This window comes from Onychomys torridus, chromosome 8 (genome assembly GCF_903995425.1).
Source record: "Onychomys torridus chromosome 8, mOncTor1.1, whole genome shotgun sequence".
Classification (NCBI taxonomy): Eukaryota; Metazoa; Chordata; class Mammalia; order Rodentia; family Cricetidae; genus Onychomys; species Onychomys torridus.
This window is the reverse complement of record NC_050450.1, coordinates 73761044-73776273: the sequence shown is the minus strand read 5'-3', so window position 1 is coordinate 73776273 and position 15230 is coordinate 73761044. Positions and strand designations below refer to the sequence as shown.

At 41.2% G+C, this 15230-nt stretch overlaps 1 protein-coding gene across 8 annotated transcripts in view; it reads right to left on the bottom strand.

Annotated features, from left to right (window-relative positions):
- Bcas3 (BCAS3 microtubule associated cell migration factor) overlaps positions 1-15230 on the bottom strand; it is a 502893-nt gene that overhangs the window by 252411 nt on the left and 235252 nt on the right. For all 8 annotated transcript variants that reach the window (XM_036195473.1, XM_036195472.1, XM_036195479.1 and 5 more), the window contains 3 exons: positions 15119-15219; positions 9007-9203; positions 4294-4391 (listed from right to left, as the gene is read on the bottom strand). In XM_036195473.1, coding sequence (XP_036051366.1) covers positions 4294-4391; positions 9007-9203; positions 15119-15219 — 396 coding nt within the window. The remainder of the gene's footprint in view (positions 1-4293; positions 4392-9006; positions 9204-15118; positions 15220-15230) is intronic.

Genomic DNA, 15230 nt, shown 5'->3' with positions numbered 1-15230 from the left:
TAACTAGTGAACAGCTGCAAGAACGCCAAATCATGAGCCAAGATGTGTTCATCACATGTGGGAGATGATTGTAATTATGTAAAGCTCTGTAGGGGTGAGTGACTGAGATTCCCATACCAGGAGTCCATGCTGACTGAAGTACAGTCATGGACAACGGGGTCTAGCTATATTGTCCAGGCTGGCCTCAAACTCACAGGTGCCTCATAAGCAGCTAGGAGGAGGGCAGGCACACATAGGGAATGCAGGAATTCTGAAATCACTATTACAGTTCTTCTCAGACTTAGGTTAGCCATTCTTGTGTGTGCTAGCACAAGCATCCAGAACTTGTCCTTTCTCAGGAACAAACATTTTTATTTGGATTATTTATTTTAGCTTTTCTGTGGCAGTCCTCAAGTATATCCAGAGGAATGCGAGAAGCCCAGGCTCCAGCCTCCTGTCTGGGTGAGGCCTCAGCCTGTTCTTTACTTGCCTGAGGGGCTCGGTGTGCTTCAGAGAGGGGTTTCCTTTGCATCGAGTGTACAGATGACACCTGTAAGCATCAGCCTCTCAGGCTCTAGGACACGATTTACAACAGTGTGACACTAACAATTTAACACTCAAGTCACTAAGGCAAATGGAAGTGTCGGTTCAGACTTAAACAGTTTCTAATCCTGCCCCATGCATTGTCCCTGTACCACTGCTATCATGGGCTTCCAGCTACACGAACATTCCAGCCTTGTGCCTTCCTTATGGTCAAGGTGGAGTTCATGTTTTGTTTTGTTTTGACCTATTCTCAGAAACTTACTTTTAAATGTTATATGAATGGTAGGTGTTCAAAGGATGAGAACTGATTTAATGCCCATACTCTAATTAAATTAATAACTGAGTTTGGATACTCTCCTCTTCACAGGGGCTGTTTACAGATCAGCACTGAGCCTTCTTTTAATTTTGCCCCTTTCCTTAATCCTCTTATTGCTCCAACAATAGCTTTGAAAACCCAAAGGGACAAGTTTAGGGTTTTCGTCACTTTATAATCACAAACAATATCCGGAACTCTGTGACTTGAAAGACTTATCATTCATTACCTTCATATTTCTAAAGAAGATTACGAACCATCTAGGAAGTAACTCAAATGTGTCCCTTCCAAGGAAAAAGAAATGCAAATTCTGCACAGGAATTCTCATTTTCCACTCGATGCCGCAGAAATCAGTGAAGTGGGGAAAATAGCTTATTGAAGGTTTCAGCCAAATTTATAGACCACGAATCTGAGTATCACGGCTTCTCCCACCAGTTTCAGTCTTATGACCACAAAGCTGCACCTTGGCAAACTGAATACACCTTCCCATGAGCACCTTTGATAGCCTAAGACTGTGGTGGCTGAGAAAGTCTACCTCCGATGTGAATGGCATCTGTAGATCAAGGTACAAACCCTGTCTCCTCCACCTGCAGATAGGGAATGTTTGTCCTCTAATCCCAGTCCTTTGAATTCTCTGTTGATAAGCATTGGTCTCTACTGGTAAAACGCAAACCAGGACATACTCAGGGTGACCTGGATCTCCAGTGGCTTTTCGATTATTATGCAAAAGCAAGGTAACATGGCACTTTGTTATCTTAAGGATAGGAGCAGAAACCAAAACGCATGCAGGAAGCCAGTGGGTGAGGTGGTGGGTGTCTGTTCCCAGCATCAGGAAGGCTTTGGCAGGATGGCTGGAGCTACATGAGAAGACTGACTCAGGGAAAAGAGAAAAAAAAAATGGAATTGGGGAACTAAGTTCAAATGAGACACCAACTGCTTCATCTTTAGAAGTCCTATATTTTAGCTAAAATATAGGCATAACAGTATTAGGCACAAAGAATGATAGAGGAGGATCTGTCACTAAAACTGAAGGACAACTATAAAATATGCAAAAGGGAAAGTGGGAAGACAGTGGTACAGGAAGTAGTCGAAATGGAACAAGGAAGTGCAGAACGATGAAGGAGATGCCACATTGGGAATTTTCTCTGGGCAACAGGTCACCAAAGGTTTCCTAATACAGCCCCCTGCAATGCATGGGCCACAGTGAAAGCAGTGCTTCCTGGGAAAATTTCAAAGAACGCTGCTTTCCTTTTGAAAGTGGAATCTGGGGGTTGGGGATTTAGCTCAGTGGTAGAGTCCTTGCCTAACAAGCGCAAGGCCCTGGGTTCGGGCTTCAGCTCCGAAAAAAGAAATATAAAAAAAGAAAAAAAAAAGTGGAATCTGTGAGAATCGCCCCATTAACTTCCTTCCACAGAGAACTACAATCATTTAGTCTCATTTTTTTAAACATGGGGAGAATAGTGATTCTGTTAACAGCAGTGACCTGATTAAAGCAGACGGAAGCTGGATAACAGAATATTATCCATTCAACCAAACAACACAGACTCCTCATCAAAAGATCCAAACCACGTGAGAGGGAGTTGAAGAGAATTACCCACGAGAGTCCAATTCCTCGTGACTAAGGCATCTCCGCTCAGAGTTAGAGAGAGCAACACACACACACACACACACACACACACACACACACACACACACATACACACACGTTCACTGTCCTAGATGGTTCATAAAGGAAACATGGATTTCAGGAGGGAAATGGGCCTAAAATAAATAACAGAGCTCGGCCACCAAAAAAATAAAAAAATAAAAAAAAAAAAAAAAAAAAAGTCCCTTCTCTACCCAAAATGTTGGCAATTTCAGAGATGAAAGGCCACAAAGCAACAACCCACAAAATGTTAGGCTGTACCTTTGCTAGGGATGCAAGCAGATCAAGTGTGATTCTACTCTATTACTCAAAAGTCAAATTAAATTCTGTTTGTTTTTTTTTAACTTATACAATGGATTAAATGGTTTACTGAAATTCTCCTTATTCATGAAACAAATTAATCTAATGCTAAAACTGTTCTATGACCAATATAATATGCATTATTACTTCAGGATACCATCTCAAACACATCTGACACACAGCAACCACTTTGGCAGCATGCATTACTAGTGCCTAATTGTTTGACAGAGAAATTAGTAATATTGTAGAGTTTAAGAATGTATTAAAAGCCTAATAAGGTCTCAACATAATACTGAATAAATACTTCAACACGGTAAGCAGTGATTTCACACCAGCTCCCTGTTGGTACTGGCCAATTGAGACTTCCCAAATGTTTGTTCCTTACTGATCTCAAAAGTCCAATTTGATGCAGGGAAGCCAGGAGAGAGCTCACCCAAATCCCTGCCTGTTGCAGACAAGAGCCACATTTATCAACTTCTAGCAGAAAAATAAGAATGTATATGCTAATCAAAGACCCTACATGACAGTGGAGGTGTAGGTATGGATATAGATAGCTTGATACAACCTGAAATCAATTGACCAAAGTAAGTACCCAACTCACAACAAAGAAAACACACGAAGCCTGTGCACTTTGAGACAGAATCAGGCAGTGGTCTGCAGTGGGTTCTTCTCTCTTTCACAGTTAAGCCTCAATCAAATCAATTGTCTGTGCAGATTTTGAAACCACCACAGATTAAAATCTGCTCGAATTCAACTGTTCAATTACTGCGGAATTACTGATAAATCCACTGGGACAGAGTTTTGGGTCACACCCGTCCTATGAGATCTTCAGACATTCCCCACATGTAGCAATACTGTGTGCACCATCATTCTCCCTTCCTTCATTCATCTTAGACACAAGGAAGTGCACATCACAATCAGCTCAGTGACGCACTAGGCTTTGCCAAGAACATCCCTGTAGTACAAATGAAGCAGCCGCCAAAGAGAAACAAAGGAGTCATGTTCCAGGAAATTAATGCTACATTCACAGGCTGATTGCAAGGTTAGGAAATTAAGAACTGTAGGAGACACACCAGGGTTAAGCTGATGAATTTCTCAGCTCCGTGAAGCTATCTAAAACAGCACATTTGGACGGCCTCTGCCGCCACAGAAGTACCAGGCACTTTGACATCCACAGGTCGAGTAAATTGAATCCATATACTGTATTTATGCTCTCTGTCAAGGTTACTACTTGACATTTCACGTGATCAAAGGCAAACAGTCATCAACCCTGTAGCCTTCAATACTATGTTCATTACATTTAATCAAGGGCCGGCTCCACCTTCCCACTCAGCAACACTAAGAATGTCTGAATACACAGCAGTTTTCAGTAGCAAATAGAGGCACACAACTGTACTAAGACATAGAAAACCTCAACCAACAAAACAACATAGGAAAGAAAATGAGTATCATCCTCTCCAGTGTGTAAGAAAATAGAACTTAAAAGCCAAGGAATACTCTGTAAGCACCCTACCTGAGGCAGCATCGATCACTGTGGAAACTCCCCTTCGATCAGAGACTGGACGAGATGACCCTGGCATGCTGACTGGGTCAGAGCGGACCGGCTGGATCCTGCAATGCAATTTCATTTAGTTCACATATGTTACTGGCATGGAAACTGTCACTTCCTACAACAGACCTTAAATCAGGTATACTGGGATGGCTTAATCCATTAAACAACCATACATTCTAAAACCAGACGAAAAAGGAGCTACAGTCCTGAACGCCTACACAAGACCAAAGCTCTAAACACATAACATTCCCACCTTACCAGGCACACTCTAACTTCTTCTTATTAACTTGTGTTGTTCAGTAGATTGAGAAGTAGTGGAAAAGAAAAACTGAAGTGAAAAAAAATTAATAGAGTTGGAAAAAGAAGGAAAATACAGTGAAAATGTTAGCTTTTCCAAAGCACACATATGAACATTTCCCAAACGGCACCAGAGCTAGGTATAACAGAAGACAGCAATGGTACAGCCTGGCTGTCCTGGAACTCTCCCTGTAGCCCAGGCTGGCCTCGAACTCACTGAGATCCGCCTGCCTCTGCCTCCCAGGTGCTGGGATTAAAGGTGTGCACACCTAGCCATAATTTAAATATTTAAGACACTGTCATATTGTCATCACTGTTACTTTATTACCGAGGATAAGAGACTATAACTACGCTGTGTTATGCTGCAGAGGTCAGCCAGAGCAGCTACTAAGTAACTTCCATAAGATTATCAAATCCTACATAATAATGAATTTAGGCTTCAGCAAAACTGGTTGATTACATAATACGAAGGAGCTCAGGAAGGACAATATATAAATGCTGAGTCTCCAGTTGCTGTAGACCAAATACTATTATTATAACTACAATTGAAAGTTCTAAGTCCCAGGTAGTGAGAGGGAGCAATGTGTGCACTTCTGGTAATTCACACAGTCGGATTTTTACTGAACATTAACAGTATGCATAATGTTATTTCAGGAGCAAGTTGAAATAAAATGTAAAATATGAGGACGTTTACAGATAAAAACTACTCATGAACTGCTACTAAGGAAAACTAAGGTTCAGAATGAAATGTCAAAGGTAATAAAAGTGCAGGACAGGAAGATAGGAGATGTAGTCAGTGACAGACAGCATATTTGATGGTGGCCAATAAGATCACACTATATAGTGATATGGCTATCACGGTTTGTGCAAGTTGACAATAGACTGTTCACAACAACACAATCATCACACAACTTCTCACTAAGCAATACACGATTGTGCACATCAGACAGGCTTCTCTTGGAGCTAGGCAATATCTGGATCTGTTCAGCTATGCAGACCAGGCTGGGCTTGAAATCATAAGATCTACTGCCTTTGTGCTGGGATTAAAGGTAACCGTACCCTAGGATTAAAGATAACTGGGCAACCATGCCCAGTACTATACCAACCTTAATGGTATCATATGGGGAAAAGGACAATGAAATCAACACCCAGGATGAGCTGAGATTTAAAAAGAAAAAAAGTCCTTCATAGTTTTAAAGAAAAGGTCCAATGTCCTGCCATCTGACCACTGAGGCCAAAGGGACATACCCAAGGGGAGAGCAGCTGAGCCAGCATGGAGAACTGAGATAAGGTGACTACTGACTGGCTGCTAGACTGAATCATAATGGACACTGAAGGATGGTAAAATTAAAACACACATCTCTCATTAAAGCTGGGTCTTCTTCTGTAAGCCAGGCTGGCTTCAGACCTTCCTACTTCACCCTCTCAAGTGCTGGGAATACACACAGGCATAACTGGCTAGAAGTTAAAGTCTTCAGCAAGACTGTAAACAAGCCTATTTGTTCAAACCCTAAAGTACAAATTATAAATACAATCAAAACAAACATATAAACGTATATCTGGGATAAATACATTTAATATCAACAAACACTGCAACACTAGTCAATCAAGATAAGCAATTTTAAAGTTAGATTAGAACAATACTAGGAGCTCCTTCATATTTACAAAGGAAGGGTCTTTAAGAAAACTGAAAGAATTTTGAAAATGTAGAGCTGTTTAAAAAATAAATTGTTATAAAATATTAGTAGGACCGTATCTGAGATAAGATGCCCAGTGAAAGCTGAATGAAGCAAGAGGGTAGTAGATGCAATGCACATAGGCACTAAGGATGCTTTCATATGACAAAAAGTGGGGGACTCCAACAGCACCTGGTGATGGTGTCTAGGGAAAACGTGGTAGGATCTTGTGCATTTCACAGAGAGAATAAATAGTTTAGAGATAAAGGCCTCCTGCTTTAAAAGTTTTACTACTGATTACTACATAATCATGTGATGCTGTAAACATGTATAGGATACTAAAGGATAGCCTTGACTACTTAAGTCATAAGTTTTAAAGAAGAGGTCCAATGTCCTGCCATATTAGCCCATGTTTAATAACTAGCAACACTGAGTGTGGTCCGGCAGTCTATATTCACTGTCTGACATCTTGGGGTCATGCTTAGAAACTGTAACAAAATGAAGTGCAAGATGGGGATCACTGAAAGCAAACCAAGCTCACGGAAAGATGAGCACTAAACAGGGGCTTAAACTAGGACTTAGGAGAAAACTTCATCCTTAGAAACCATGCTAAAACCACATCAAGGCCTGAGGAGGTAGCAGCGTGGCAGAGCACATGCCCACCATGTACAAGGCCCCAAGTTCTGCCTTTAGCCCTATGGAAGGGAGGAAGCAGGAGGGGGGGGAGGGGGGGGAGGGGTTCCGCAGAGGGAAGGAACAAAACAGAACAAAAACAAGGGTACAAAAGAACAAAACACTTAGTTAAGCTAATGGTACATGATTAGAATCCAAGCATTTGGAAGACAGGAGAGGAGGGATCACAAGTTCAAAGCCAGCCTGAGCTGTATAGCCAGAACATGTCAATAAAAAGAAAAATTAAGCATTGGCGGAACAAAAGCAAAACCATAAAAATAGAAAACTAAAGACCTTATTGAAAGCATAGATGGCTCATAAGGGAATAGGTTTCAAATTTCCAGATATATTCTGGGATAGAAATGGCATGACTCCATGAACATATGTTCACAGGAGAAAAGAGATGTCAGGAATGAACCTAGGCCAGGCGTGCTACATCACGCCTATAACCCCAGCATCCAGTAGGAGGCTGAGGCAGAAGGACAATCATGGGTTCAAAACCATCCTGACTACACAGTGAATTCCAGAACAACCTGGGCTGCAGAATCAGAACCAGACACTAAACAAACAAAATTTTAAAAATTAAGAAACAAAAGAAACCCTGGATTCTGGCTTTAGCAGTAGATCTGAGGAGTCAGAAAGGATTGGGAATGAGAGAAAGAGTTTCTGTGCAGACAGTGAAATGGTCAATGCTCTGGACACCACCACAAGGAAAGTCAGGTGGACAAGTGACATCATTTACATCCCAGCCCTTCTATGCATAGTTCCCAGCTCCAAACTGAGTGCCTGGCATGTACACAGCAACTATGTCCTGCCTTTAAAGAATGAAAAAATTTCCAAAAGCTTAATCTATCCGGGCAACCATTTTGGTTTTGTTTTGTTTTGAGACAAGGTCTCTCTTATGTGGTCCTGTCTGAGTTTGAAATCACAGAGATCAAACCAGCTCTGTTGGAGTACTATGATTAAAGGCATGCACCATCATATCCAGCTTGGCTTTGTTATATTTTTATTTTAGAAATTTTTATAATTTTTTAAATTTTATATACATTGGTGTTTTGCCTGTGTGTATGTCTATGTGAGGGTGTCAGATCCCCTGGCACGTGAGTTACAGACAGTTGTGAGCTGCCATGTGGGTGCTGGGAATTGAACCCAGGTCCTCTTAAAGAGCCAGCCGTCAGTGCTCTTAACTGCTGAGCCATGTCTCTAGCCCTGGTTTTGTTATTTCATCATGTGATTAGAATATAATCTCCCATAATTTTATTTTTTAAAACATACAATACATAATAGATATCTAAAAATTTTGCAAAGGATGTTCTTACAGCCTTGAACTCACAAACCACCCATCTTAGCCTCTTGAATGCTGGGATTAAAGATGTGTGCAATTATACCCAGCCAGAGTTTATTAACAGATTGATTTTTTTTCCTGATGGAGGCTGACTGGACTCAACCTCAGCCATATGAGAAAACCCTTTAGCACTCAGACATATCCCAGTACTAGAATTCTTTTAAAAGAGAAGACAAGTAAAATGGAGATTGTATTACATTAGACTGAGCCTTTCAGTATCTACTGGTGTCTTAGACAGACAAATTAAATGCTATGCAAATACTAGATTCCAAAACTTAAAAATAACAAAACTGCATCACAGAAATCAAAATGAAAAGCATATTTTTAGATATGTATATAATTCTGACATATAAGAAGTAAAGAGTACCTGGGAAGATCCAGGCCACAAATTACAAATGAATCTCACTAACACTCCATCTTGCATGATGCAAGGTAATGAGAAAGGCCCAGGTGAAGGAAAGATGAGGAAAGGCACATTCACCATATGAACAAAGGGGCATAAGCCTCTGGTCTTAGCAAAAAGGCATTTCAAAAGGATGTGTTGCATGTACTCAGCCCCTGAGTGTCGACAGGTAACATGGAGTCAGCACCAAGATAGAAATGTGAACACTGCACAGGACACATGTTTCAAAGGAAGACTTTAATCCTGTCTTGCAAGTAACTGCCGAGTTGCCTATCTCTTACCTGAGACTGTTGAGATCTAGATCATCTGTATCAAAATCCAAGAGTGGTTGTGGCGTGTCGCTAGGTCCGTGAGATTGCAATACAGATGAACTAGATGATATGACTGTAGTCTGGCCTGAGGGGTGGATGGTTTTAAACTGGAACTGGGGACCCATCCACAGGCGCCTGTGGGGTCCAGTGTGTGTCACAATTTCAACCTGAAAAAGAGACGGAATTGTGGTTTTGATGTATTATGGCCTGGAGAGGTCACTTCACAAGCCCTGCACCTCTTCTTAAACCCACTTTCCAGTTTAGTGAAGTAAAGAAGACAGCACCTGAGGTAAAATACAGTCACAGTCGTCACCTACATGGACGCTCCTGTTCTCAGAGGGGAGTTCAATTGAGTTCCCAGCACACAACCGAAGGCTCAAATGGCTTTCAAGTCCAGGTCTAGGGGTGCAGTACTCCTTTCTGAACTCTCAGAAAACCCCAATACACATATACACATATACACATACATATGTACAAAATTTAAAATAAAATTGATATAGATATGATAGGATGAAAGGGTAGATTAATGAACTTACTTCTAAAGAGCAACAACTTGTTTAAAATGTTTTACATTGATATAGATTTTAGTCTATTGATACAAACTTAAAGTTAATTTTGTTGTACTATGTGTATATTTCTAATCGTGTTTAAGGTATTATGTTTGTACAGCTCATTTTAAATTGAAATGGATAATTAAAAGGATTTTTAACTGCAGAAAAAGATTTGATCATAAAAGCTGTTGAGTTAAACAAATATGTAAATTTTAAAGGTACTTTGACTTCAAAATTTGGATATAAGGATATGTTGCTTTGGAAAGGAGTCTCTGCTTTTGTTTCCACAGAAAGCCAGAGGCTGTGGATTTGTTCCAGATTAAGATACATCAGGTTTGATCAGCCAACACCACCTGAAAGTTCTCCGAAGACACCATGGCCCAGATGATCCGACATCCAGAATGGTTTCAAGACAACTGGCTCAGAGGTTTACCCTCACGGACTACTCCATAATCCTAAAATTTTTTTTGTATCCCCATAAGATACAGCGCCCCCCTCCAGCAGGAAGTAGTAAGAGAAACTACGCCCAATTTCCCAAAATTATCAAGCTGGCTTTGGAGATGGAATTGGCTCGCTCCTTCTCTAAACCCAGACATATTGTTAAAAGAAAAGGTTAAGAGTTTCTTGTGTCCTAAATCAGAAGAGCCCTCTGATGTGGGACAGAGAAAAACCACTATTTTATTTAAAAAAGGTTGATTATAAATGTGATCTCTTTCTAAAGATAAAAAGGGGATATGATATAGATATGATAGGATGAAAGGGTAGATTAATGAACTTACTTCTAAAGAGCAACAACTTGTTTAAAATGTTTTACATTGGTATAGATTTTAGTCTGTTGATACAAACTTAAAGTTAATTTTGTTGTACTATGTGTATATTTCTAATCGTGTTTAAGGTATTATGTTTGTATAGCTCATTTAAAATTGTAATGGATAATTAAAAATAGATTAATAATTAATCATCTGTGATAATCATACTCATAGCCATGTTAGTTAAGTCTTCTAGATATACAGAGAGATATTTCAGATAGACAGGTAATCCTCAAACACTTCAAAGGTCTACAGAATATGGCATTTAAAATATTTTTAAAATTTAGACTTTCTGGACAGTGAGACATGTCTGCTCCTGGCAGCACTGATTTACTTCAGAGAGGAGGATGGGCATTGAAGACACTTCATATCTTATCTTCACCTTTGCAAAAATAGCCATTTGGGCAAGAAACTGTTCTTGCCTGGCCTGCTTGATCGACTAGACATGCAGGACCCATAGAAAGGTGACCACTAAACTTTGCTTGACAAAATGGTCCTTCAGGTTCCTGCTTCGCAGAGGAAACTGCCAGACATTCTACAGGACACTGAGAGAAGTGATCGAGAGACTCTAGCCCTGTGGGCTGAAGACAAATGCCCCAACTTTACAAAGGAACATTAAGTGACTGTTCAGGCTGCCAGCTGTCTCTGTCTACCCTGCAAGACTCCCAAAAGTTGCTTGCATCCTTCTCAGGTAATATTATATCCTTCTGAGGTCTTTGATGTGGTTGAAGACTAGATAGTTATAATTTCCTCAATTATGGTAAAAGATAAGTTAGATATAAAACCTTAGACTCACAAATATAAGATAGATAGGATATCTTCTTTAATATTGTAACTGTAAATCTTGCTTGATAATTGTTTTGTTATATGTAATTGTACTATGTAAAAGTTAAAACCTTCCTTAAAAAAAAAAGAAAAGGGGAAGTGCTGTGGATATCGCTCTGTGTAAATAAAGTTCTGATTGGCCAGTGGCCAGGCAGGAAGTATAGGCGGGACAAGAGAGAAGAGAATTCTGGGAAGTAGAAGGCTTGGGAGACACCGCCAGCTGCCGCCATGAAAAGCAACATGTAAAGATACTGGTAAGCTACAAGCCATGTGGCAAAGTATAGATAAGCAGAAATGGGTTAATTTAAGATAGAAAAAGTAGATAACAAGAAGCCTGCCACGGCCATACAGTTTCTAAACAATGTAAGATTCTGTGTGCTTTCTTGGTTGGGTCTGAGCGACTGTGGGACTGGCAGGTAAGAGAGATTTGTCCTGACTGGGCCAGGCAGGAAAACTCCAACTACATAAAATGTTATCCCAAATTGCTTCCTGCAAGAGCTATAGTGTAACAAAAGTCCCAGTACCAGAGTTGAGAAGCCCTCTTTTGCGTTGTTGGTCAGGGTTGTCAAAGACTCTCAAAACATTATAGACTGCTGCTGTTGCCCTTGGTTATGCCCCAGATGAGGAAGGCAAGTCCCTATTGCTGAAGATACCATGCAGTTCAGACACAGGAGCCAGAGTACTCTACTGGATCTGACCTGAAATTCTCCTACCTGGGAACTAGCTTTCATGATAGCAGAATTTGCCATTCAAGCTTCCAAAGGAGGGAAGCAAACCAGCTCTGGCACCTGTGAACCACAATGACCAGCAAGGCACCAAGCACTCAGGGCACAATAGTGGTACATATGCCTGAGGGGTAAGCAACAGCCCTCTAACTGGACCAAGACCTGCTCAACAAGAGGAAAATCACTCCGTTCTGGAAACCTAGCTAACTACCGGAGACTAATATGGAAATGGGTCTTGGAGAAGAATCTACATCCTCCACTTTACTAAGGCAGCATAACCTCTCCCTATATTCTCACAGATTGGTTCTTACCCCCATCATCCCTTTGAAACAGATAGAGACCATTACAGAAAACTATAACCAATCAAATGCACAGCTGTGGAGCCCAGTCTTGATGAATATACCTACAACATATTCCTACATCTATGTCTCAGGGATGAGTGTGGAAGAGGGCACAGAAAGAGTTTAAGAACCAGAGAGACAGGAAGTTGGTTGCGAGACCGTGCCTCCTGGAGATGTCTGAGAAGGTACACCCATGAAGTCTCACAAACATGGCTGCCTAAACATGACTGGACAGGAATGACAGCAAGAGTTGTGCTAACACAGAAGGGGCGTCCTCACAGAGCCCCAGCCACAGACAAAGACCTGCAGGCGACTAAGGAATGCTGAGGGGCAGAAACGCTCTTTCCCAGGAAAGGGTACACAAACTGGCTACCCAATACCAATGGTCAGCCTTGAGAATACACATAGAATGTTATACTGAGCAGGCTGTAATTACCTATTTAGGAACACACACACACACACACACACACACACACACACACACGCCACCACCAGCACCACCAGCACCACGAAATAAAAAGAAAATGGGGGGGGGGGTAACATAGAAGAGTTTGAAAAGAAGAAAGAGAAAGGGGAAATTATGTAATTATATTATAATCTCAAAAAATTTAACCCAAATTGTAGAAATGTACATATATCAACATATGCACAATATATCTAAAACACAAAGATTCCATGAAAGCAAAAGGGATTGTAGAGTTCAAAACCTGAGCTGTCTACCCATGGAACTAGTATCAGCTCCTTAGGGACTGACTGCCTTTGTAAACCCAACAAAGTCAGTATTTACCACAATGTGGGCACGCAATGGGAGCAACTAAAAGCAGTTCTTTCAAGCTCTTGAAAAATGTGCAGTTGTTCTTGGCTCTACAAAACTTAGATAAGGTCCCAAATAATTTCACAAGTGAAGCTGCTTTCCTTGTATAATACAATAGTATATTTATGTTGCTTCCAAATGTTCTCACATCTACTTTTCATGCAATTTTTCAAGATTTATCTTTATGTGTATGTATCTGTGTGAGGATATGTCACATATGTGCAGGTGCCCAGGAATGCAGATGATAGCATGGCATCCCTAGGAGCAAGATTACAGGCAGCTGTGAGTCTCCCAGTGTGGGAGCTGGGGACTCAACGCACTTAACCACTGAGCTGTCTCTCCAGCCCAAACATCTATTTTTCAATAAAGCAGTTATTATGTTTTCTTTTGTGTAACTGATACTTGATCAAAATGTTTTCTCAACTGTCACAAACATTGACAAAGGGTCTTACACACAGTAAAACAGTAATTCACAAGTTTTATAAGCATCACGCTCCATGGAAGGGGTGGAGCGCTGCCAGGATTACACTCAATACTGTGAGAAAAAAGAGACAGAAGTCGGGGGACCCTGAAAAGGACTCTGCAAACGATCCTTTTGAATACAGCTTCTGCAAATCTTCAGCAAAAGTCAACTGTACTTCCCCCAGTCTTGCCGGTGCTGTATCCACCTCTGTGCAAAAAGGCTTTATCCAACTGGCTTCCCACGTGCCTTGAGTCTTGCCCTCATTCTTTTATATTTAATTACATTTCTCAGATTGCAGTGATTAAGTCTTAACAAAACACAACTGACAAGGTTCACAGGGTGCAAAGGCGTGTGCGAGTTCGAGAGGGCCCAGGCATGCTGGTCTGGGAAGGGTATTCACATACCCACTAATGACAGGGAGAAAACACTGAGATCAAGGACAGTGATTTCTGATTCTCAGAGTTGCATTTGGCAATGTAAATTAGGCCACAGATAAAGAATTGTGTATATTTTAAGCTCAAAACCATCAGTGTCACAGAGCCGAGAGGTAAACATATGCCTGTGCAATTTCACTGCGGCGATAGCCAGATGTTGCAGCATTCCCGTTCCTGTTGTGTGCAGGACAAACATATTGCATGCACTTTCACCCTGACAGCACACATTACTGCTTCTTCTGAAAGCAAAGCTGAAGTGAGGGACAGGGGGTTCTTTGCCAGCACCCCTGGACAGAACTTGTGCACAGTGGGTTTTTTTATCTGGAGGTTACCAGGGGAGGAAGGACCTCATCATGTCAGGAGAAGGACTGTCTTTTACGGAGCATCCTGTGAGCATTGCTGGGGTGTTGGAGTAAACACACATCAAGCAGAAATGGTTTGTCCTCCAGTTTCTAGAGCCACTGCAGCTTTTCAGACCACCCTCCCCGAGAACATCACAAAGGGTCCCACTTCTCTGAGGCACCTGTCCGATAAAAGCTGCCAAATGGGTAATGCGAGATAGGTCATTAACCTCACCAAATGATGTCAGGCTGGAGGCAGACACGACAGCATCTATAATGAAGTCACTGTAATCGCCCCACTGTGAAATCTGCCCAAGTTGCTTTGAAATCAGAGCGCTTCACTTGAAGACAGAGCCACAACATAGTAAGGTGAGGGGTGACTGGGTGAAGCTGTTTTAGGAATGGTTTAGAGGCCACCAATAACAGCGTGGCCTGGGTGAAGCCAGGAAAGGAATTCCAGCAGGAACTAGCAGAAAGCAATGCTCAACTTCCCTAATGAAAGCATTTGGACATTCTGTGTGCCCTGCATCAAAGCAAACATTTGCAAAGCACAGACAATATCAATGAAGGAATTATGTAAAATGTACAAGGAAAATATATGTGTGGATTCCTGGAGCAATATTGCTAAGACATTCTTAATAAGGAAATACTCATAATTCTGGTGACTCACAAAGAGTTACCAATTTTCTAATCTCCATTTTCCTATAAAGAAAAGAATAGAATAAATGCATATTTCCATGCTCCCTTATTGCAATAAATCCCAAATATCCGAGTTTTACCTGGGAAAGCCATTCTTCATCTTCCTGTCCACTATGGTCAGAGGCTAAACTGTCATAGGACCCATGTCGAGTAATGGGGCCAGGACTTCCAGGGGGAAGAGCTACAGAAGAA